This window comes from Molothrus ater, chromosome 1 (assembly GCF_012460135.2).
Source record: "Molothrus ater isolate BHLD 08-10-18 breed brown headed cowbird chromosome 1, BPBGC_Mater_1.1, whole genome shotgun sequence".
NCBI classification, from domain to species: Eukaryota; Metazoa; Chordata; class Aves; order Passeriformes; family Icteridae; genus Molothrus; species Molothrus ater.
Window position 1 is genome coordinate 129878553 of NC_050478.2, and position 24742 is coordinate 129903294.

At 36.7% G+C, this 24742-nt stretch overlaps 1 protein-coding gene across 1 annotated transcript in view; it reads right to left on the reverse strand.

Moving 5' to 3' along the window:
• Positions 1-24742, reverse strand: part of VPS13B (vacuolar protein sorting 13 homolog B) — a 433772-nt gene that overhangs the window by 64903 nt on the left and 344127 nt on the right. Inside the window, exons 37-39 of the mRNA XM_036379056.2 lie at positions 17351-17550; positions 14562-14769; positions 14028-14212 (exon numbers count right to left, since the gene is read on the reverse strand). Of these exons, the coding sequence (XP_036234949.1) occupies positions 14028-14212; positions 14562-14769; positions 17351-17550 (593 nt within the window). The remainder of the gene's footprint in view (positions 1-14027; positions 14213-14561; positions 14770-17350; positions 17551-24742) is intronic.

Below are 24742 nucleotides of genomic sequence, written 5' to 3' on the forward strand. Positions count from 1 at the left end.
ACATGTCATATGTGTAAAGATAACAACACATTTGTTTATAAGCTGCATATTCAATTGGAAAAGGTGAAGATCTGTAAATGTCAGCTGGAAAAGTGTGAGGCAATATGATGAAGCCTGGAAAAAGCAAATACCATCTTGGGAGACATCAAGTGACATATTTCCAAAAGTGAGGGGCAAATATTATTTGATTTGTATAGGACATCAGTGGGGACTCATCTGAAGTACATCACGTCTCCAATTCTTCATTTTAAAACTGTATTAACTCTTGCTGTGGAGAGTTGAAGACTAAATGAAATTAAACAACAGGAACATAATTGTGCCATCCAGACACCTCAGGAGAGAAACATTTAATAGAAGAAAGCTTTATAGAAATTTTGTGCCAAAATTGAGTTGCCCTATGAATAAAGTGTAAGACTAGAAACTGTACAGAAAAAAGATGGGGATGTGCAAGGAGAGCCTTGGTGCTCATGAGAGCTACTTTGAAAAGCTTGATTTGTTAATTAAATGGAGAAAATAACAAGCATTGCCCCAGTGGGAGAAGGCTGGGCTTGATGAGCCAGAAAACATTCTTGGTTCTCTGTTCCTAGCTGTACAATAGTGCTGTGCACAACAGCAGCAATAAGAAATACCACATGAAGTTTATGTCCATATTTCAAAGTCACACTATAGTGATTATTTCTGCTCTCAGTGCCACTAGACTTTTACTTATGTTTTCAGAACTTCTCAGTGTTAAATTATTTGAGTGTTTAACGCCTGTGGACAAACACTCAAGGCTGCTACACTACCATAGCAATGTTCCTACCCTCCAATTATGGATACATTGGATACACCCCAAGAACTCCCCTATGTTAACTAGGAACACACAAAGAGCCTCTTCCATCATCTGCTGTCTTTTATACTACAATGTGGAGCCATTCACACTCACATACTTCTCTTTTTAAACCTTCACAATCTCCACTGGTGATAAAACATTTCAGTTTAGTTAAATATTGTAATGCTTGGCATACTTCCTATAGCATGAAGCCTTGGAATTACATAATTATAAAAGGATGTGTTTCATTTTTGACAAAAGGCTGCAGCCTTTCATGGTTGCATAGATACTTTACATACAGCCATATTTATTTCTGCATACTTTTAAATCTCAGTCCTTAAAATAACTTGGCATTCTTTTAGGAACCTGATTAAATATATTTGAATACTTGGTTTGGTCTTGTGCTTCCTAATGTCTATCAAAATCTGAACTACCTTTTCTTATCAATGTGAGTGAGTAATATGTGTGCAGTGAAAGTCTCACAAAGCTATCATATGTAGGATATTTATTTCTCTTAGATTACATCTCAAAACAAAACTCTTTCCTTAATGAGAATCTCACAAAATTGCATTAGAACAGAAAGTCATGGGTGTTTTAAAAGAGGCTAAACAGGGTGATGAATTCTATTCCCACTAGATTAATGAGCAGGAAGAATAAGTTCAAGAGTACAGTTAGATAATTTTTTAAGTGACACTACAATACAAAAACCATAAAGCTATCAATAAGGATAGATGAAAATAATATAGAGAATTAAAAATAAAGATTCAAAACAAAGGCACAGCAAAACTTGAAAAAACCTAAACTGGATTTTACACATCCTGTCTATATTAAAAAAAAAAAGGTACTTCAGTGTTTCCACCCATTCATTAGGTAGTAGATGTATTGAAACTCCTCTTGAGGAAGAGATGGCAAAGTATAACGATGAGAACAATTATGCCACAAAGAAGTAATAACTTTGCAACTCATGTTCAGGTTGTGGTTTGTGGTATAAACTAACACAGTGGAAGTTTCATCTGAGGAAGAACTTTATTGTGTGGATGACTCAGAGAGATTGTAGAGTCTCCCTGGAGATATTCAAGAAGCACCTGGAAGCAATCCTGTGCCATGTGCTCTGGGATAGGGAATAGAGAGGTCTGACCAGAGGATCCACTGCAGACCCTTCCACTGTACCCATCCTGTGATCCTGTGTAGGGCAGGACAACTTCTGAAGTGAATTATGAGAAATCTGGAAAGGCACAGGAATGATTGCTGAACTCAGCAGTATGAATAGCCAGGAAAAACATCACTGAACAGTTAATGCAGGCTGGTCAGCAAGTAGAAATGATTATTCCTCATTATTTTGTTTACAATTTTTTCTAACTATGTTGTAATATGTCGAGAAATCTACCAGAGCAAGAGACAATTTGTTTCAAAGTGTCATCTGCACATTGGAGATAAGAAATCAAGGACACACATGATGTGATTTCCTATACAAAATACAGCTCATGCTTTGGAACTACACAAACTGTAGGCTTTCTAGTTTGAAGCTTGCAAAAGACTTAATTGACTTAGAATCTTTGATTTCTACATATCTAGCTTTATTTTTTCTAGGGGCTTTATTACTAATGCCTGATCTGGATAAGTTTAAGGAAAGATGGTAGCTCTGGGCAGTATCAGCTGCCAAAAATAATAGTTGTGAAAGCCTGGAAAGGGGTTATAATGCCAGAACTGAGTCATTAGCAGTGGGAATAAGTGAACTAGCTGCAACAAAAAAATTCCCTGCATGTCGAATTAAGTATGGTTTTACCTCAAAATATTTGAACAAAACCTAAGCTATAATTCATATAACTGTTACCTCTTAGAAAATGTGACCACTAGGGCTGCCTCTATAAAAGCAAACACAAACAAAGCAAATTTAATTTTTTTGCTAAACAACAAGCTTGGTTCTCCAGCAGACACTTCCCTGCAGCTTTTTGTCCTCTTCCATAGCTCTCAAAGACAGTTTTAATTGCAATGATTGTATTCACCTGTCACTTAAATGTGCATAAAAGTATTATTTAACCATGAGCTCAGATTAACCAAGAATCTCCAAGTTCTGCTTTGCTAGAAAAGCCCACACTGTGGCAAACACACTTATTTAGAAGGATGACTATGGCAATAGGGAGGAAAACCACAGTCAAATGCTTTATTTTTCAGCAGCATCTCTGTTTAACAACAGAGGTTAGAAGCAGAAATGAAACACTGTATGAAACAGTCCAAACTCTAAGCAGAGAAACCGAAGGCTGCTCCTTTTTCTCTTTACTGCTGTGAAATGTAGACACTGGAGATCTGAAAATGGCATGGCAGTGTTTGGAAGAAGAAGGAAAATGGTGTATTGGCAAAGTACATGACACAAACAACTGTTCAGAACTAATTGCCTTGGAGCAAAAATCTTTTTAGGTAGAAGACAGCAGATTCCTGTTTTCTCTGAATCTCTATTTCACTCTATTTTAAGACAAAAATTTTCATGTATATTACATTAACACATATGAAAAACATCTCTGATTTGAGCAGAGCTGAAGCCTCCAACACACACATCACTCCCCCCCAAAAAGGCCAAACAATGACAAACCTGAAAATCCTCTTAAAACCCTGCATACTTCAAGTAATTTCCTTCACACTTGTTAACCTATCAGCAAGACAGTATCATGGTAGTAACCAACATGAAGTAGTCCCACTAAAGCACAACAATGCCATTGTGTTTTTTCTTATTCATCATAGATTGTGTCACACATTACCAATACCAGAATAATTTAATTTCCTACTTGGAAACTAGGGGGTCAAGAAATGCTACACAGTCTGTTACTGCTGTGTTGTTAATCGTGTTTTACAGATACTTCTTTTCCCCACTAGTGGTTTTGTGTAATATTAAGACTTGATAGAGAGATGAGTGTTGACCCCTAAGTGCTTTTCAAAGAATTTCAAGATGATGACATGCTTCTATACTTTCCTGTGAGCTGATGTTATCCTCCCAGCTTTGGGGTTCTTGGCTAATTTGGACTTGAAAAGTGCTGGGTGCACACCACTTATGTGTCTACAGGTACATTTCTACAGCTGAGCAGAGAGCCAGCATCAGTGGACTTTGCCAACCTGCCATGACACCATAAATGATCATACCTGTTTTTCAATATACATTTTGTCAGAATGCTAAAAGGTCTCAGACATGGATATAATTTCCAGCTAGGAGAGAAATAATGAAAATATCTACATTTCTTAACTAATCCCATCTTTTTCATAAACATCTTTTTGTCTGTAGGAAAAAGCTACAGCCATCAGCCTACTTTGAGGTTGTTGAATGAAGGCTGTATAAAAGTATTATGCCTTCAGTATTAACTACTGAAGCATATGATTTTAAAACTCAGTATAAAAATGTGAACTTTAAAACTAAATACATGCTAAATATCTCAGGCTGGAAAACAGATCTTGTCCAGTTGAGAAAGAAAGATAGATATTAACAGCTGGGTGCCTAATGTTTCTTTCAGTGATGCTTCCTTTTGATTGATGTATTTGCTAGAAAAGAAGCTTTTACAGAAGATACATTCATTTCTTGAATCTCAGTCCCTCAGATCGTGGGCGCTTCCTCTTGGAAATTCAGCTATTCTTGGTCCAGAAACAACTACTGCACAAAAAAATGCACCCAGAAGACAGGAAGTGTGTATGTGTGTGTTTTATCTTCTCCAAGCAGGGCCACCTCAGTGAATGAGGCAGAACACAACACAAACTAGAACTCTGAGTCAGACACCAACCCAGACTACAATTTTTACTTCAGCTTCCCGAGCATGAATAAACTGATTGCTCTGTAATAAAGCTATTCTTTTATTAAGATATTTTACTGGCTTAGGGCCAACTGTCTTAAAAATATAATTCTCTCATTAGGTGAACAGAAGTTGCAGTAGCAGGAAATAAAAAGTTTTATGCAGATTTTTATAAGGAAAAAAGTCTTGGCAATACCTACCAGAAACATTACTTTTAAATTTGATTTTGAAGTATTATTTATATAAAACTAGCAAAAGAACTCTGCAGAAAAATAATATAATATGTAGAAAATATGCTCAAAAGAAAAATAATATTAAATAGAATGCTGCAATATGCCTGGTTCACACAACATACACAATTCAATCTGACCAGTGGAACACCTACATTTTAGGCAAATGTAGGATACTTCAACATCCACATTCCTGTGTATCTTGTGTGATTGACAGTGTGAAATCATGCTACAAACCACTTGCCTGTTAGATAATATTTTTTAACCTTCCTCAGAACTAAGATTGTATCGTATCTGTGTAGAAAACAGACTTTCCTGGCACAGCTACAGACCACCAATATCCCCATTGCATGAAGGAAAAAACCAAACAACCAAACCACCAAAAAAAGAGAGATGACTTACAGTGAGGTAAAAATATAGCCTCATATAAGTAGTTTCAGGATTAGCAGTAGTACTAGGATTAAAATTATTTAGTTGTACAAAGTATTTGCTGTCCCACCCACCTCAGCCTTTTTTGTATTTTCATTACAGCTTTCTGTATTTTGACAGCAGTTTGAATGTTACATACCTATATATTTCAGGCAATAAAATTTATTCCACTATGGTACACTCTCAATTTTCAACACTGGAATAATCAGATACCCCAGCTGGAGATGTTTTTCAAAATTATGTCATATAATTTCTTCTCAGAATTGTTTTGCTTCTCTTCAAATTTTTCAAAAAATAAATTTGGTCCTAAAGTTAGGACATTTAAATTACAAATACTCACTCTAAAGTTTAATATGCAACATCTGCTTAATTTAACTTTTTCCTTTATCTATATTGAGGTCTTTGGCTGACTAATGAAAATAACTACTATTTTGCTATCTGAGTAATAATATATACTATGGCTCTTTCAACTCCATTAAACATATATACTAATAGTCCTATTAGTATATTTATTTCATTTTATTTAAATTTACATCTGTCCTGCAGTTTATAAAATAAATATCAAATAGAGTTGTAATGAAAAGATGTGAAAGAAAACTCCTGTCTTCTGAGAAAAGTTGTTCTTTAAAAATACATAACTTCCTTTTAGCTGACTTTGGAAAAAAGCTTCTATACATCTTCAACTAATAGAAGCTATAAAAAAACCTTTTGTAATATTGGAACCAGTTGAGAAACCACAAGTATTCAAATGCAGGAAATCATGATTTTATAACATTTTAATGTGATCTACTCTTGGGAAACAAAGTTAACCAAGCCCTATTTCTGTACAGGAAATATTCCACTGTACAGTTGTAATACATTGTGGTGAGGGGTACAGCTGCAATTTTTTCACCTGTGATGCCCCACTGGTATTGTGGCTTACTGAATTGCATCAAGATTGCCTTCCTGTCCGGAAAGCCCTCTAAGTACAAACACGACTCTAAGCCCAGGTTTTATTTTCCCCTGGTATCAGAATATGGTAATTTAAGAGCCCTGAGAAATGCTTTTTAACCTTTTAGAAGAAATATGTAGCATTCTTTTATTAGGAACTACATTCTTTGCCTTTTTAAAACAACATATGACTAACTTATCAATTTATCAGGCTAGCAGGTTCAGAGCAAATGCAGGTGTGTGGAGTAATGTAATCTGTCACAGATACTGGCTTTTTTCATTATGGAAAAATTATTCTGAACACACTAACAGCTTTTTTTTAAAGAAAGCACAGAACAGTGCTGGGCTGTAACTGTGATTTCTGCAGAACTTTAAACAGGAAAATCATGTGCTGCTAAGTGTCAAAATTTTATACTAATTGTCATTCACCTTGAGACTGAGTTTATGTGATGATCACTTGCCTTTCGAACAGCAAAAGTAACAATATTTCTTTAATTTATTAGCTCTTAATAAATTGTTTCAGGCATTGAGAAACAAAAGTATACAGATTGGAGATCTTACATTAGGGATTCACCTACTTCTTTCAACACCCTTTATTGTCTCTTTTGATACAGGAAGTATCTTCCACATTTCATTTAAGGTTTTTAATTTTCTAGGCTTCAGCATTTATTAATAATACAAGCATTATGATGTTGAAACGTAGTCACCTCTGACCATTGAAGTTAGCAGTCTATTAACACAAGATGTATCTTATAATTTTCAGTATATGAGCTATTTTCACCACACATTCTCACCACAGCAAAGCCTGACTCCTATGAGAAGCACCACAAAGTCACTGTACAGCCGGAAGGACTTGGGTTTGCAGAGTTTCATAAATCAGAGTCACAAAATCGGAAGAGTACAGAACACAGGCAGAGTGTAAATCTGTCATGAAGATAATCTGATGGTTTCGTCAGTCCTCTGGCACCCGGTAGAGTTTTCACTGGCTCAGTAACCCCTAAGGGTAAATTTCACTGTGATGCACAGGCAAATTATGCACAACTTCCATTAACATTCCCAACAAGTTACGCTTAACTCCCTGCAGACTGCACAGGGAAACTCTAGGACAAACGATACAGTCTCATCTTGATGCAGGGAACACTAAGATCACACAGCAAAATAATTAAGATTATACACACACAAAGCAGTAACAAAATAGTAAAGTCTGAGATAATCCTATTCTCAGGCAAGGAAGTTCACAAATAATATTTAAAGCTGGAATCCCTAAGAGAACAGGCTCTGTTTCAACATCTGCTTAAGACTCCAACTTCTTAGTCCCTATTTCCTTCCTTGCAAGAAAATGAAGACAATACTTATAATTAATAGACAGAGTCTGAACTTTGGAAAAGGTGCAAAACTCAGATCAGAAAATTTGCTTGCCTGCAGATCATCTGAAGTTTAAGTGGCTCAAGCTACAACAAACCTACAGGCCTCTTACACAGACCAGCTGTTTATGTGATGACCTGCACCCATTTCTGTACTCATGCACAAACAGAAACACTGCATCTACTGCTGAGAAAGAGGTTACTTACATTAGAATAAATGGCACTTGTTACACTTCTAGTTTATGATCAGGTATGTTCAATAATAATTGCTTCTTTTCAAGTTTCTTGCAACTCTTCGCAAAGTAGAGAAATAATAAAAAAATGGTATAGAATCTTTATATAGTAGTAGTATGACTAATACAGTAATTTTGAATAACATCCAAAGGTAGAATTAACAAGAAATGTAAGCTTTAAAAAGCAGACAAAACACCAAATTTGCCTTCTGAGCAATTCACAACAGCCAGACAAATTATTTCTTCATCCATCTAAAAAGTGCCATTATTTGACAACAGTACTGAACTGTGTGGCAGTAGATTCAGTAACTTGCAAGCCAACAGGTTTATCAAGAATCATGGTTGAACTTCACAGCTTATTATCTTGTAACACTGTGAACTTAAATCACTAACCTGTCATGCACAAATCATCTGGATTTCCAAAATAGTTGTTGCTTTGGGAATATAAGAAATAAATCAAAAATTTGTGGTTTCCCAGAAAGCACTTTTCCCAGACTCTCAAATGCCCAGCTGACTATTTTAGCCCCAACAGGGAATGAAAAGTAAAAGGGAAGCAGAGTCAGCCAAAAATGAGGTATTCTCTGTTAAAAGGAAAAATTAATGTCTTTGACATTGATCATAATTCTTTTCCTGTTGACTGTCATGTCAAATCCTTCCTGGAATAATGACTTACAGTAGGTCCAATGTCAGTCATTCTTAAGCTCATGCTTCCTTAAGCCACTGTTTAAACAGCCACAAGGTGTTAGAATATGACTATTTATTGGATGACAGTGTTGAAAAAATGAGATTCCAGACTAGCAAGTTTGCAAATGCTTTATTTAAATAGCACATGCATGTAAGGCAATGTAACAGACAATTTTTTGAATCCCTGCCCTTTGAAGTTGGAAATAGTTTATGTTCTCCTAAAAGAGATTTCACCACCTTTGGAAATGCTCTGTGTGAATTTTACCACAGTGGTTTTTTTAATGTAGTTTTTCCTTATTAAGTCCCAGTTAAGCCCTTGCAACCTCAGAACTATACTCACTGCCCTAAAATATTCTTCAGTAGACTTTGAGATTTGGTTAATTTAATCACCACTTTTTTAACCCTGTGCTCTGTATCTTAGGACACTACATGAAGAAGAAAGGCCAAAAAAGGAGACCTCAGCACGCATTCATGGTTTCATCAGCTGTTATAATGCTGACTACACGTGCGTGCAATAGGAGTCCTGGCAGGTACACAAGGGAAACATCCCCAAATACTAAAACCTGTCAGGGTTATAGTTCAGCAGATATTTTATTTTAACTTCATCTGGAGAAATGAGCAAATGTTGTAGTTTATCTTTCTTTTGTTTAACAGCTTGCATCTCCCACTGGATGACAATCCAGGAGAAAGAATTTTAAGTCTGTGTTAGTGATGCATCTTAACTAAATCAGATAACTCAGAATTTGGAACACTACACAGTGTATGATTACTTTGATTAGATAAATCTGTTTTTCTCCTGCTTTTAAATTCATGCCACTTGGGTAAATGCTCTTGTGACAATACATAGCTTTATTTGAGATATGGGGCAGTGCCAGCAACATCCCTCAATGGAAAGATAACTCTACAATGGAATGAAAATAAATGAGAATCTCTGTAAAAGGTTCACTAGATAAAAACAGGCCTCCAGCTGTACTGGAGATATTTTGTGTGTCCTGTTCACCTGCCTGTACAGAAAAGCAGAGTATTTTCCCTGATGGCATAGGAACTGTTTTCCTACCTTGGTGAGCCCCACCCAATCTTTACTCTCCCCTGCCAACCTAAACCTGTCAACCTTGTTCTTGGTAAAGATAAATGATATAAAAATAAAAGCCAGATTACATCAGAAAAGTATAACAACATCACAGGCAAAGATAAACATAAATCTGAGATTCTTAAGACTGCAGGAAGACACAGGAAGACTTTGGGGAAACTAGACACACAGTGCAAGTACAGTTCTAAGCCCCACAGCACAAATATTCAACAGAACTTTCCTTGAGGTTAAATATCTAAATGTAGCTAGCTTCATATTGTATCTGCACAATGTGAAAGTCACTACTGAATCAGTAACAGATTTTTCTCTCTTTTTTTCCCCTGCTTTCCATCTTTTGAATTTTAAAAATATCACAGAAATGAAGATGACTTGTCCTTTCTCAGATATGGACCTGACAGATCCAAGGAACTGTAAAAGCACAGTTGAGTTTAGTATCACACAACAGCTCTGGAATACAGGTCTTTGTTATGATGTAGAATAAATTCTTCAATTATTCTTTATGTTCTGAGACAGTGGAATCATCTGCATAATAATAAACTATTGTCTGAAATCAGAAATTACTCTTACTCCTTTCACCCCAATGCCGTACTTCCAAGGCAACCAGAACAACCAGAATGGAGGAAATTGCCATAATTCTCTTTCAACTGTCCTAGTAGCCATATCAAGCCAATGCCCTCATCATTTAGGAGATTAAGAGCGACACTATGAAACTCTTACTCTGAAATTGAGACTGTCCAGCCCATTCTTGTTCCTAAAGATGCTCATGTATCTTCTACAATTCTGATATCTCTGCAGGAGACATTTCAACATACATTCTAAACCAAAATCTGCTTGAAGGCTATTACCATGCTTCAAAGTTCTGGGTGAAACACATTTCATGTGTTTCACACATGAATGAGAATCATCACTGCCCACAGATTGCAACTTCAAGTGGTGCCACACCACAAGGCCATCACAGAGCAATTAAAAGACCTTTGCCCTGTAATGATGAGCTGGTTGCCTTACAGAATATAGTTTAATGTTAAACTGGGAAACTGTGGCATGCCTTAAGTCTTCACATGTGAATACTCACTGAGACAAATTTATAAACACCTGCACAGCTTTTGTTACAGAAATTAACTGGGACCTAAATGTAGCAGTAACTAAATTTTTTGGAGCAAGATCAGTAGGTTATTTCTCTCTGGTTCATGAACAAAAGACATCCATGTTGGAAAAAGTCTCAGAGAGCATCCCTTTTTTTAACTTATCTATATATATATATCAATCATCAATATTTTAAAAATAATGGATTTGCTACTTTACCTTCCTTTTTGCCTTTTGAAAAAATTTTGTGAAAATTTTCCAAGTTTGGACTTCCCTCTAGTCCTGAGGTGGTCATATGATTCTCACATCAATACCACTATTCACCTTTGAAAGGTGTTTCCTCACAGACTAGTTATCTGAAAGAATGGTAAATCACACAGAGCCGAAGGACATTTACAACATGTGAAAATGGGACAAAAAGGACTTAAAGATTATATAGTGTTTGCCATGTCTGTTAAACAGGGAAAACAACAAATTCAGATACTTTCCACCTCCTCAAAGAAATATAATCCTGCTGCAATTTCTTGCAATCAGATCTAGGATTCTCACTTCCTTCAAACTATTAGATCCAAGCTCTATTTCAAACTGCTAAAGAAATGCTATGTGGAATGCCATGGCAGAGACATCAGTTCTTCCTGTTCCCCCCCACAAATAAAAGCAACAATGTTTGGACTGTAAAAACAAAGCATTACAAACTTGACCACCGAAACCGCTTCCCTTTGCAAAAACACAAGGTAAAGCACAAGAAAACAGCTCTTGGGGCAATTCAGAAATAGGAGCAAGGCAAGGTTCAACAGAAACAATATAGTTCATATCAACTCTTATGATCTGAAGCTGTTCTCTATCCTTTGGCTGTACCAGATAACACGCACTTTCAATATTTAGAAAAATTCTCTTTAGGGTGAAGCTTTTGCAAGTTCCAGGAATTTGAATAATAGCTATAAAAACACAGAGTTCTAAAACCTACCCATGATTAAAACGTTATGCTAAAAGTTTAACAAAGACAGAAAGCTAGATGAAATGTCATAGCAACTTACTCAGAAAGAAAGAACATGCAACTGGAAAACTTCAAGAAAAAAAATCCCCCAAAATTCAAGACAAACTACAGAAGGGCACCTTTGACTGTATCTTTGTGAAGTAGAGGATTAAGGGAAACTGGTAAAACAGCTGGGGACATTATGGGTCCTCCTTGCATTTGAATATATCCACAATCCTGGGAAAGTTTTAAAGTATATTTTAATATAGCTTAGTATCATTATTGTTTTTTAATTTAGATCCTTTTTTCCAAAAAAGCTAAAGTCTTTGGCTTGCAGATGTTTCTCTAATGTTTCATTTCAAGAATGGAATAAAATAAATACTGCTTTATCTTTTTTCTCTTTGTATTTAATGAATTTTCCATATGCACTAAATCCCCAGTACATTAATTAACATGTATTCACACAGGGAAAAAGTGGAGCTCATAAAAGGCCTCATGATTAACTTCAATTATAATCTGAAGTTTGATATGAGTATTTAGTAAATGCAATTTACCTAAAGAAATTTAAATTTTTCTCTGCATTACTTATTCCACTCACATAACTCTGTTAAGATTAATAAAAAAATGCACACTGCCCATGTTTAAAATGGCTGTTCATCAGGTGTATGGCCATTTCTGGAAAATGTAATAAATCACCACCTTGAGCCAGGCAACAATTGCTACTATAATTAATGGCCTTCAACCAAAGCGTGGATCCTCTTGTAGGCATTTCTGCACATCATGGGCCCAAAGCAGAATTTTTGACTAGATGTCCTCTAATTTGGCTGGTATCTTTCTATTTTCTCTGGTGGTAGAAATCTGAAGAATTACATGAATGTCAGAAGAGGCTGACAGGACCTGACCCTTGGTAGTTGGGTGCTTCTCACTCTCTGAGGCAACAATAGTGAGCTGGATCTTCTCTTCTCTGCACCATGGTATGGAAGCACAAAGCAGAACCTGTGTGCTACTGAAAGTCCAGCTGTGCATGCCCACTTGAAGAAGAGCTGGTATTCCCCTGGACAGGGTCATATCGTTCCACAAGCACATACATAATGGTTTTCATGATGTCTGTTATCTATAATGGGAGTGTAATGTAATTAAACCAAAACCTTGGTGTGCTGTGCTCCAAAAATACCAGCCTGAAAGGAGGCGAAATCCTGGCTTTCAGAGCAACCTAATAGGTCATCAAGACAGCCTACAATAACACAATTTTGATCTTTGATTCAAACCTCATGCCAAGTGGAGCTGATTTTTTTCCATTTAATTCTACTTTTCATGTAAATGAAAGGAGCTGACATTTGGCTGTCTTGAGGGCAAAGAAATTGGCAGGACACTTACATGATCTCACCAACAGTATGTGCACGGTAATAACATTATACCATTTATCTGAGGAAGATTATCCTACTTATTCATAACTCAAAGCATATTGGTGAATAATTCAATTTTAAAAGCAATTTTTAACATCACAGCAATAATGAAATATAATTCAACAGTTTTGGACAAATAGGAAGAACTGGGAAATATTTATTTCCCTTGACTCACAACACTATTCTGATTAACAACCAGATTGAAATTAAAAAAAATGACAGGTCCAATTTGTAATACAAAAGGGAAACAGAGATTACCAGAATTAAAATTGAGCTAAAATCAAAATATGTATGCAAGGAATAAGTGAATTTAAAAAGAATTACACTAGACAGGAGAAAATGTAATGACCCAATTGCATACATTAGAAAGCAAAAATTCCAGCACATTAAGGATCAGTGTAATTTTGAGGTATGGTCTATTTTTGGGGCATGGAGACTGCAGCACTCAGCCTTCCTTCAAAGAGAAGTTCCATGCTCTCACACAGTCAAACCACACCATCCACTTCAACCCTCTCAAGGTAAAATGAGAGAAACCAGACCCTTTCCCCCTACCCTGTGGATCTTACTAGGAGCAGTGCAGCCATCTGCCATCACAGAAATAGGAGAGAACAGCCACATTGGAGCTTTTACTTCAATGATTTCACTAGAACCTGGAAATTTCAGACCAGGTCTTTCCTCATATGTTTAGTTTCAAACCAAATGAAGCCTTTATGCAAAGACTGATGGATGAAACCATAAAAAGAAAGAATAAAAACTGTATGCTCACAAACTAAACCTGATAAACTTGGCTATAGCTTATTATGCAACATAAAAACTGCAGAGGTAAGTGGGTAAAATGTTTATACAAGTAGTTTTGAAACTAAAGATATGCTCAAGTTGTGCAATGTACCAATATTGGTTTTATAGAGCTCCTGACATTTGTTTTGTGCTCCTTTTTAATAAATCTGAGTTTGAAAACTTTCACTTTACAGCAGTAACATTTCCATTTTTTACTGAAAGTAGAAAACTCGTTACCCACCTGAAGAACATCTCCAAGGTCAGCAGTGCTAATATCTGGGTCTTCAGTGGTATTAAAAGGAACAGGGTTAATTTTTACAAGAGTAAGCACTCTGGGTTCTGGATATCTCCACAGCATCATTCCTGGACTATCCTCAGTTTCATTGTAAAACACAACTTCATAGGCATTGGGCAGCTTTTGTGCTTCTGTCAAATGAAAGAAAGCTATAATCTGTTATGCAATTTCTAGAGAGAAACATGCTGGTTTATGAAACCAAAGTGATTAAAAAGAAATCCCTCGGGATCAAAAGGAGAGAAAATAAAAAAGCAATTTCCCTGACTTTTAAAACATTACAGCTTAATGGAAAGAAATCAAAAAAGTCTTATAAAGTATTTTTTTAAAATTCTAGCAGATGTCTTTTCAACTGCTTTTCCAAAAAAATATAGTTATTTATTGTAAGAGGCAAGTAATGTCTAATAGGTTACTACTATTTTTACTTTATAACCTAGAAAAAAAAAGGAAAAAAAAAGAGAGCCAAAATTATATCCTTCTTACCTGCATCTTGTATATACTGGAAGAGTCCTGTTCTCAGATCATCTGAGGAATGCTCAGGTTTTGAGGTTTGATTCCTTTCTGCAGAAAAACACGTTGGGTGTGGACGTTCAGGTATCAACGTCTCTACACTGCCCTTTTTAGTCAGGTACTGCCACAGAAGCTCCTGGAGAAGAACTAAACAGTTCAAATGCTCTTGACCCCAGAAAACCTTTAAAAAGAAAAAAAAAGGAGAGAGAAAGAGAGAGAGAGAAAAGATGAAAAAATTACATACAAATATTCAGTCATTTTTGAAGGGAAAAACACCTCCCCAAAAACAACAGGAATTTTACATGGCTTTGAGTCTACTCTACTTACACCTTAATTGCTTGCAAGCATTCTTAATTTTAAAATAAAGGACAGAAGCAACAAAATATCCTTACAAAACTATTTGTCAAATGTGTTCTTTTCATTATCTGAAGGAAAACATTAATTCCTACCATTTAACAATGCACAGTGAGGTTGCCTGGAAGACCACAGATCTTAAATGTTATATTCAAGAACTATCAAGTACATAATGCTAGCACTGGTCACAGGTTTCTCAGTTTAAGACATGACAAAAAACCCTTAAAGATACAAAGCTTAAACTCTTCAAAGAGGTTGCTCCAGAACTGGAATTATGGAATACATTTAAAACTAAGTGACACAGCTAAGAATGTGACACAGAAAACATATGAAAGATCATCTTAAGCACAAAATTTAAGCATATAAATTGGGTGTTCTGTAAGTCCTCCAAGTGAGGTTTAAAAGTTCAAAGTTTTCTGAAGTTTAAAACAGAAATACAGAAAAATATCTAATAAAATTGGGCATACAAAGTCCAGAAGATTTGCACACTTTGTAGCAAAATAAAAGACAAGAAGGCATTTTTTTCTGCCAGCTTGGAGAAGCATTGCTGCTTTTTTCAAATCAAGCTCCTGTTTGACAGAATTATATTAATGGGAACAACTACTTTAGACTTCATTTGCAGAAGCAGGCCTTGAAGCACCAGAGAACACAAAGAAGCAACTAGCAATACAGAAATTAGACATGGAACCAGTGTGGGATGAAATCAAAATGCCCAGACTGTAACTTAAAAGTCATGGGAAGGGTGTGAGTGAAGCACACAAGTCAGGTATGCACATAAAGAGTAGTGCAAATTTTTCAATGGGGGAATATAAATTTTCAAATGTGAAAAAAAGTCAAAAAATGCCTAAAAGGAATGTAGTTGCAAGAAGGCAGATTTTTTTCTTGCTCTGCATCTAGAAGTAAGCCCACAGAATAAACCAAGACCCTCTTGAAACACAGCCACAGCCAGTCCTGAGCTAAAGATTCCCAGCCTAGGCAGGTATCCCCTGAATTTAGTGCATCTCCACTGTGCTTTCTGGAGAACCTCTGGTCTCGGGGTCCCACACCTACTCCAGCACCACCTCAAAGGAGCTCGGTCACCTTAAGCCAATCCCAGAGGCCCCAGTTGCCCACTGACAGAGGAGGGATGAACATTTTTCTCCATCTCACACTTTTATTCATTTGTAAGCAGCAGGGAACTCCAGGGCATGGAACTCCTACTACAGTATTCAGAGATGAGGCCCTGATTTTACATAAGCTCTCAAGGTTCTGATGCAATACAAAGTGACAGTGATAGGTGAGGTCATGTTTAGAGCTGGTAAAATCATTAGCCATAAATAAATTAATTTGAAACAGAACTCCTAATGATTTTGTCAGCATTTTCAAATCTATTCTGCCAGACCAAACACTTAATGATCTTCTGTAAAAGCTAATTGTCCCTAATTATACTCTAATAATAAATGGCTTCCTGAGATTTATAAATTCTTTTTTGGTACTTGTCAAACCCCAACATTTTGGAAAAAAATAAGCTTTTTATTTCCAACACATACAGGTAGTCAGCCAAGTACCTGTGAAAAACAAATAAAAAAAGGAGTAAAGAAATAAACTGACTTTATTTATTCATTAAGATACATTTTTTTAATAAATTTGTATTATCTGATTAACCATATTTCCAGTGCTGTTGTTCTAAGACCTTCTAATGCCAGTTCTGGGAAAAAACTTACTTACACAATTAAATGTCAAAATTTCCTTTTAGTGTTTTATATACTTGATTTATGTATTTATTTTAAAACATTTGGTATGTATAGATACTATAATAAAAATAATTAAAACAAGACATATCTTAAAGCCCACTTGTTTAAGCCCCACAGAATCTATTTTTCATTTCAAGAACTCCCAAGCTTCCTGGACTGATTTCAAGTTGTGGGCACTTCCAAAAAGGAGAGGATAGCACGGAAAACTGAGTATTAATTGTTACAAACAACAGTTTGCAATTACTCCCCTGAGAAATTCGTGTAAGTTTAAAAGGAAAGGATATGTACTTCTTAGGGCTTCCTCTAGGCATTACAGACACGTAGATCATGGACAGACAAACACACACCCATCAGAACATGACCCTAGATATTAAGTGTTAGTAATTTGATCCAGTAGTTTTAAGGAACACACACATACAGCTGAAATACAGGGTTTAAGCAGTATTTAAAAAAAAAAAATCCAAAACACAGTACACAATTTTTCAATCAATAGTTTACATGAAAGAGTAGATACTTATTTTATAAGACAAAAACCACCCAAATCAAACATGCAAAACTCCCCAACCTAGCAACCAGTTGTAGGATGCGAAGGCTTTAATGAAATTTATTTTTGAAAACTTAATAATCCAAAACCAGTCCAGCTCAACAGCACAACCATAAGCATCTTATACAGACCTGCAGCAGTCCTCCTCTCAAATCAATGTAGATTTTTGGAACAGATTGCTCTGGGCCAGGATCACCACTGTGCTTACACCACTTGGCTTCCACATTAACAGAGCAGCAAAAAGGGCCAATCAGAGATTTCGCTCTTTCTTTGAGACTTGTTTTAAGTAAGAAATCTTTTATGTCAAGGACTAAAGACGATCCATGGATTCCTAAAAGGAGAAAGAGAAATTTAATGCACTGGCAGTTATTCTCCCAACATTTTTGTGCTTATTTCCTGAATTCACTTTACCATGAGCCTGGGGATCCCAAGCCATTACTCACACAAGTAGTCCCACTGACTTTCATGGAAATACTTGTGTGGACAATCACTCCGGTCTCCAAGGAAGAACTTCACAGCTGGGCAATGAGATCTGTAATTTTTTTTAATTTCCTGTTTTTTTTTCACTTAGCTTGCTCTTCCCACACTATTGACCAGGCTTTATACCATGTTGCTGTAACAGAGCAGGTATGTCTCATCCATATTCCTTACAAAGAACCATTTGCCAAAACATGACTTTTTGCCTTCTGAGTATTTTAAGGTTTATAAGAAGAGACATTTTTCATTAAACTATGAATTTTTTTTTCAAAAAAGTCTATTAAGAACAATTACAGCTGCTTCACTTGATCATATTTCAAACTGATAGGAAATAGAGATTTTGAACAGTTCTTTCTGCTTTTGTCCAGATTAATTACTATAACACAGCACCTTGCTAGACTTAGGAGTACTTAGCAGAAGAAGGGTACTGTTTGAATTCAAATAATTCAAAACAAATGCTTATCTCAAACTACATAATGCACATTTCCTGAGAAAAAGAGTTTAAAGTTTTCATATCATAACCTTTTGAACTTTACACAGCTTCATAGAACCTAAAAATGATAATGGCAGATTACATTTATGACAGAACTTACATACTCTCATTAAAGACAAACATTTTGAGGATAGAAACATCATCTAGAAATATCCCAGCTCTTGCGAATTTAACTTACTGCAAATCACTGCTTAATAAAATAAACCATGCCTGATATCTCTATTTCTTTGGTATATTTACATGGAAAGTACTACATTTGAGGTTGGCTTAACTTTTATCTCCTTTGGTGCTAATACTTGGACTCAACACCCTGAATGTTGGATGCCACCCTACTTTATAATGCACACAGCTTATTTTTCTAATGAAACTAGACATTTACAAAAGGCAAAAGATTAAAAAGACACCAAAGGCTTACACACAGGTGTTTCAAGGTAAAGTTTCATTTTATACTTTTATAACTTTGCTGGTAGAAAAATCCCCCCAAAACAAAACTCACTGTTTTGAATCCATGCAATAAAACTTCTTCTATGAATCTCTCCTAGCATCCAAGGAAGAAGTCTGTCTGCATCCTGGGGCTTACAGTTTCATAATACTGAGCACTATTTTTTTAATGGAAGGAAATACATTGCATATTTTTTTAAAAACCAGCAAACACTAGGAAGGTGGTCCAACAATGCCCACAGTAACATTGGCATTGAATTGTGTCCAACCTGAGTAGGCACCACAAACTTAAACCATCAGTCCCTTGAGCAGCTGGAGTTTAGTAACAATGATCAAGGGCTCAAACCAAGCATTGTCCCATGCCAATCAACAGGACTGCTGTTACCAACTGCAAAAGGAGTTCCAGCCTTGGGGTTTTTATTTATGCTGGCTCCTGAAATCCTGCATCTGCTCTCATGGGTTACAGGCCTATGGGACAGATCTGTTCAAGGTGGTTTTTGACACTGAATTTCAGTGATAATCAACAAAAGTAGCATCAACACACCCCAACACCCTGCTATAGTTAGTTATTTTAAGAGGCACTACAATACTTGGAAATTCTTTTTTTTTTTCTTTTCATATTCTATATGGAATGTTGATTTTAAAGAGAAGAAATTCTTGGTAACTATTGCACAATTCTTCAATATAGAGAAATTTCTTCCTATAGTTTTATTGGAATATGTGCCAAGTTGCAGAAACAACAGAAGGGGAAAAGGAATGCCAGAATACAAGTGGTTTTATTTATGTTTTCTTTCACTGGGATTACACTTGGAAGGATTATGCTTTGCCGTCTCTTTGTGTTGTCATCTCAGCTCCACAAAGTACAAAGAAAACACAATATCCCACAGCTTAGAAGCAGAACTGAGCATTCAGCACATAATACTGCTGGTTCAAAATCAGCAGTGCCTTTCTCAAATGCTAAGCAAACAATGAGAAATGAAGAAACAATTAAGAATAAGGAAGTGTTGGTTAGTTTTCAATACATGAAATATTACAAGACACATCCATGGATTGTGTCCTACAAATACCAGGAAAAGTTCAGGAACTCAGGAAGACATTTTTATTTTTCTTGCTGTGACCCAGAGTGCTCTTGTATAGACAAAAATCACACCCTTGTTCCTTCTAGCAGTTGTACCTACTTGTCCTTTCAGGGATGAGCTGATTCAGTATAAAAAAACACTGTTCACTGTTAGAAAAACTGCAATGCAGAGACCATTTAGACAAACTTGCATGTAGTGATGTTTTGAGGAAGCTTAAAGAAAAGAAATGAAGAACGAGTATGCATAAACCTTAAAAAGCAGTAGTAAGTAAAGAGATCTCTGCATCTGAGAGAAGTTCCAGTAAGGTACTATTTCTATGGAAATCCCAAAAGTACATTTTCAGTCTGTGAAGTGCTTTCCCATGACTAAAGCAATCACCTCAGAAAAGTAAAGATGCAAAATAATTTTCCCTTGTTTTTGCCATCCCACACACTATTTTCAGTCAGTCCTTCAATGCATCTCTCACAAACCCCTATTGTGGAAGTCTGCCTTCAGTTTCAATAGACGAAATCAAAGTCTCCATTTGAAGTGAACTTGAGATGGCAGCACAAAGAAGCAATATATCTTCATAAATGATTGCTGTGACATGTAGAAGTCAACTTGTGCTGTTTGGATTATGGCTCATGAACACCAATGCACTTTTCAGTACGTGCAATAATTTACTTTTAGGAACAAATAGTTTCATGACTTTTAAAATACTTCTCCAAGAGACTAATAAATATGAAGCACTTGCTTTGGACAGCATTTAAAAAATGCTGCCAGCCCTCCCCTGTCAGACTCCAGCCAGAAACACAATAGCACTACAAAACACATCTACACTAATGGAGCAAAAGAGAACTTAGACCAGGCTTCTGTGTGCTATTGCAAGGATTACCTTTATGATGACATATGCTCAAAAGGAATATCCAGGTATTTCATATGGTTGGAATCAATGTAGGAGGGTTTAAAAATAGCTAGTTTGTCACAGTCCAAAAATAACTTTGCCCCAAAATTAAAGACGGAGATCATTACAAAAGAACAGTGAAAAAATTTTACCTAAAGACATTTACTTTGATATTCTAACATCTTTTTTAGTCAGTACATACTTGATTTATGCAAAGACTTAGAAAGACATCTCACAGAATCTGAATACCCTAATACAGTTTTACACATACTTAGATTAGGGTTTATATATAATTATAGTAGAGTTGCATTAGCATTTGTCAATAATAGGAGGCTTCATCCTTGCTAAACTGCTGTGTGTGCATAAATCCTTTTGTGTGAATAGAAAAAGAAAGAGCTGGCCCATTTTAATAGATGCAGCAAATATATAAAAACAATCCCTGCCTTACAGTAACAATCACTTAGGGTTTAAGCAATACAGGTATTAAAAAAAAGCTCTGTTTGTTCTTTCTGGTTAACAAAGGGAAAGACAATGTTTTGACATAAACCATGGATTTTCTGTTTTCAAAAACATTTCAGTGTTGACATTTGAATCAACTCCAAAATGAGTAGAAATATAGAAGGAGCTTTTTTCCTTCTATTATTCCCTGTGCATTTGCTCTTCCTTAGCTGCAAATGCTGTTTGGTTCATTGCACTGTCACCTAATGCAACACAGAACATGATTTTAATTGGCAAACTTCAACAGGGGACAAAAGAATTAAGAAAATGAAAACACATGTATTTTAACAAAGGTAGCAAATGGCACTGAACTGGCACTTGGCTCTCTTATGAAAAGTCAGTAGCTTTGCTACAAACAATAGCACTATGAAGAAAATTGCTTTTCTGAGTTTGGGGCAGCTCAGCAACAAGAGTGTGTCCCAGAGCACAGACCCAGCCACGCTGGTTCAGAGGCATGTGAGTGATGTGGTCTCACTGCCAGCAGCAGCCAGTGGAATGTATTTCCACCCAAGGGATCCTGGTGCCCTCTGAAGGAAGAACTCCAGGCTCCCCCATGGGTCCTCCCTGCCTGGGTGGCAGAGATACAATCTTCTTGCTAAAGATCAATTAGCAAGTGGTTTTCCTTACTACCTTCTACTAAAGTGAGTCTGTGGTATTTGGTTCTGAACATTCACTCTTCACATTTGTAACTTCAGTAGCTACTTTCAGATTGTCATTGACATTAAGACAGCTATTAAAATGCAAATATGCTGTTATATCTAATATATTGGTACAACTATCTACACAATTCTTTCCTCTTAAGAAAACTGTAGATACATCACATCCTGAGTAGTTATACTACAGTTACAATGCTCTGTTGACAAATATGCTTGACAAACCATCTTCTGAGAAGAAAGGGTAACAAAGCTGTGAAAATAATTACAGGGGAAGTACTGCAGTTAATTTAAGAGCCAGCCAATTTACTCAAGTCTGGGAACAGCAGTAGCAAACAAATGGTGAAGCATAGTAAAGAACAATTTCAAGAACTATTTTCCAGGAGAGATTTAGTTAACAATCCACTGACCGCACTGGATTTCTCATTAGTACCGAGCTGAATCTTATGATGGTTCCTCCTCCCCATGAGAACAATACTTACATGTTACCAATTAGCTATTCTTTAGTGAAAGAGTTTTTCAGCATTACATTGGGACACATATGGGCTCTGTAAAAACATGAGATGTGTAACACACAGTAAACAGAAAGTAATGATCTTAACCAGGCCAAACCCTTGAATTCATCACTAATAAATGTCCCCATGCATTCAGCGGTACTGGCTGCTGGGAGCCTGTTTTCTTCAAGTACTTCAAACACTAAAATCCAGGAACATTTATTATTTTAATCCATTACAGGCAGTGGTTGATTTAACTTTATTGGTTGTGGTGGTGGTAGTAGTTATAGTAGGGGTAAAGCTATGTTCTTTTACACATCATTTCAAAAGGGCTTAATTATATTTTATAGCTCAGGCCAGGAATCCTGCTTGTTTTGTGTCTAACAAGGTTCAAATGGAGTTCAGGTCAGTGATGAATCAGAAGAGAAGTCAAAGATGGTTATCTATTTGAAATGAGCTCCTCTCCCTTAAAGAATAACTGGGCAGGTACATCATGTTCATTACACTACTGCATACTAAATAACTGAAAAATCTCAATTCACTTGGTGATTTGGTAATTTTGGATTCTGTGATGCCTAATCACAGAGGGCATATTAAAGTTTAGATCCAAAGGGATTTTAATTATTGGTCAAGGCTGTCTTGGGAGTACAATAATTTAGAATATACTTGTAAAGTTCCATATTGCCTTACGTTATTCCAATTAGCTGAAGAAAAATGCATATTATAAACCAACAAAAATAGTGTTCACATTGCATCTGTGAGTCCAGCTTTCAAAAGTGAGTGCTATATTGATATGAGTAGTACTTGGTTCTTTTATCACAAACATTTTTAGATACCACCAGCTTTCAGAAAAGCAGCTAAACATTCTTACTCCAGCTCTACAGATGGACATGGGGATGTTCTTCAATTAAGAAAAAGATCTATGCATTTTCACATCTTAATTTTAAGTGGCTGGTCAAAAACTTTGGCTTATTATCAGGATATAGCTGGTATCTAAAAATGTCTTTAAAGTTGTAGATATTTAGCACAACTGAAAAATCAGACACTGAAAAATCAGAATGGTTGCCCAGCAAATGAAGCATTACAAAATAGCGGATGCCACTCAAAATGTATCCAATATAATCACCACAAAGCTGATTTAGAGTTACTTTGATGTCCTGCTCCTCTGGCTCTACACTGGATTCAGTGAATTTTAACTGCTTTAGTAAACTAAATCATCCATGAAATAGAGGGTAGCTTTTCTTTATAAATAAACCATCCTGAAGATGGTGCCTGGCAGCAGCTGAGCTCTATTTGGGCCTCTATAACCCAGTCAATTATGCTTGTGGAAGTTCAAGGCTTGACAGATACACCCAGGCCACACAAAACAAACAGGTTTCTCTGCACTCTTGGAACGTGGCTCCTGAGGATCAAGGACAGTCCAGGTCCAGGCTTATTCCAGTCTTCTCCTTTCAATCCTTCCTCATTTGTATACTTCTCTGTATTCTCATTTATGCCAGCATGGTCATTAGGTGTACCTCTCCACCATCCTCTCCAGTGAGCCAAGGAGTCAACCTTGTTGCAAACTCTTCTTTTGTATTGGGTTAGTTTTCAGACAAAAGAGTGCCCTGACACAACCCATTGATCAGCTACCTAAGTAACTGAGCTAGCACAAGGCCCCGTGTAGAAATGTGTGGCTACAATAACCTGAATTTCCTATGAAATTGCACCTTTTGTCTGGGCAGCAAGCTAGTGATTCCATCCCATAAAAATATTCTTGACATGGAAAAAGAAGAAACACGTCAGTATACCATCAATTTAAACCGCTTAATAACTGGTCCCTACGATTGGAAATAATGTCTAACCTCTGTTGTTGTGGTGTGTTTTATGTTTGTTCGGTCCCCCCCCATTGTTCTCACAGAAGGTCCTGCCCTGTTACCAGTTTGTGTCAATCCCCAAACCCCTCCCCAGTTGTCTTGGTTACTAAATGTATCTTTCTTGTTCCCCACCCCTGGCTGCCTGCCTGTCACTCGACACCCCTGCCTCTTTTTCTAGAAAGTTCGGGCCAGGGTGTCGGGTGATTGGGTTAGGGGCCAGGGTCCCTCCCACAACCGTGTTTGATTGGTTCTCCGATTATGCCAATCCTTAGTGTATCCTTCTCTGATTTGCTATCTTTCACCCCTCCCGCCCTCTTTAAAACCCGAGGCTTTCCCTGCTTCGGGGCTCTCAGCTTCTTCCTCGCTACCCCCTGCATCCCCTACCAATAAAACCTCCTACCCCGAAGAGACTGAGAGTCGCCTCTTCCTTTCGTCCTGCGACCTTGGAGAATCCCAGCGGCCGACGTCCGCAAGGCTTGACATCGCCTTGGGCACAAGGCCCTGACTTCGTGTTGGGGAAGTGCCTTACTGGCTGGAGGTTGGCTGGACACTCATCTAGCCTGGGTTTTTTTGCTTTTTATTCGGCCACTGCTCCACTCTGTGTCCTATACCTCACAGTGAAAAATGAAGACTGAACCAGAAGAACATC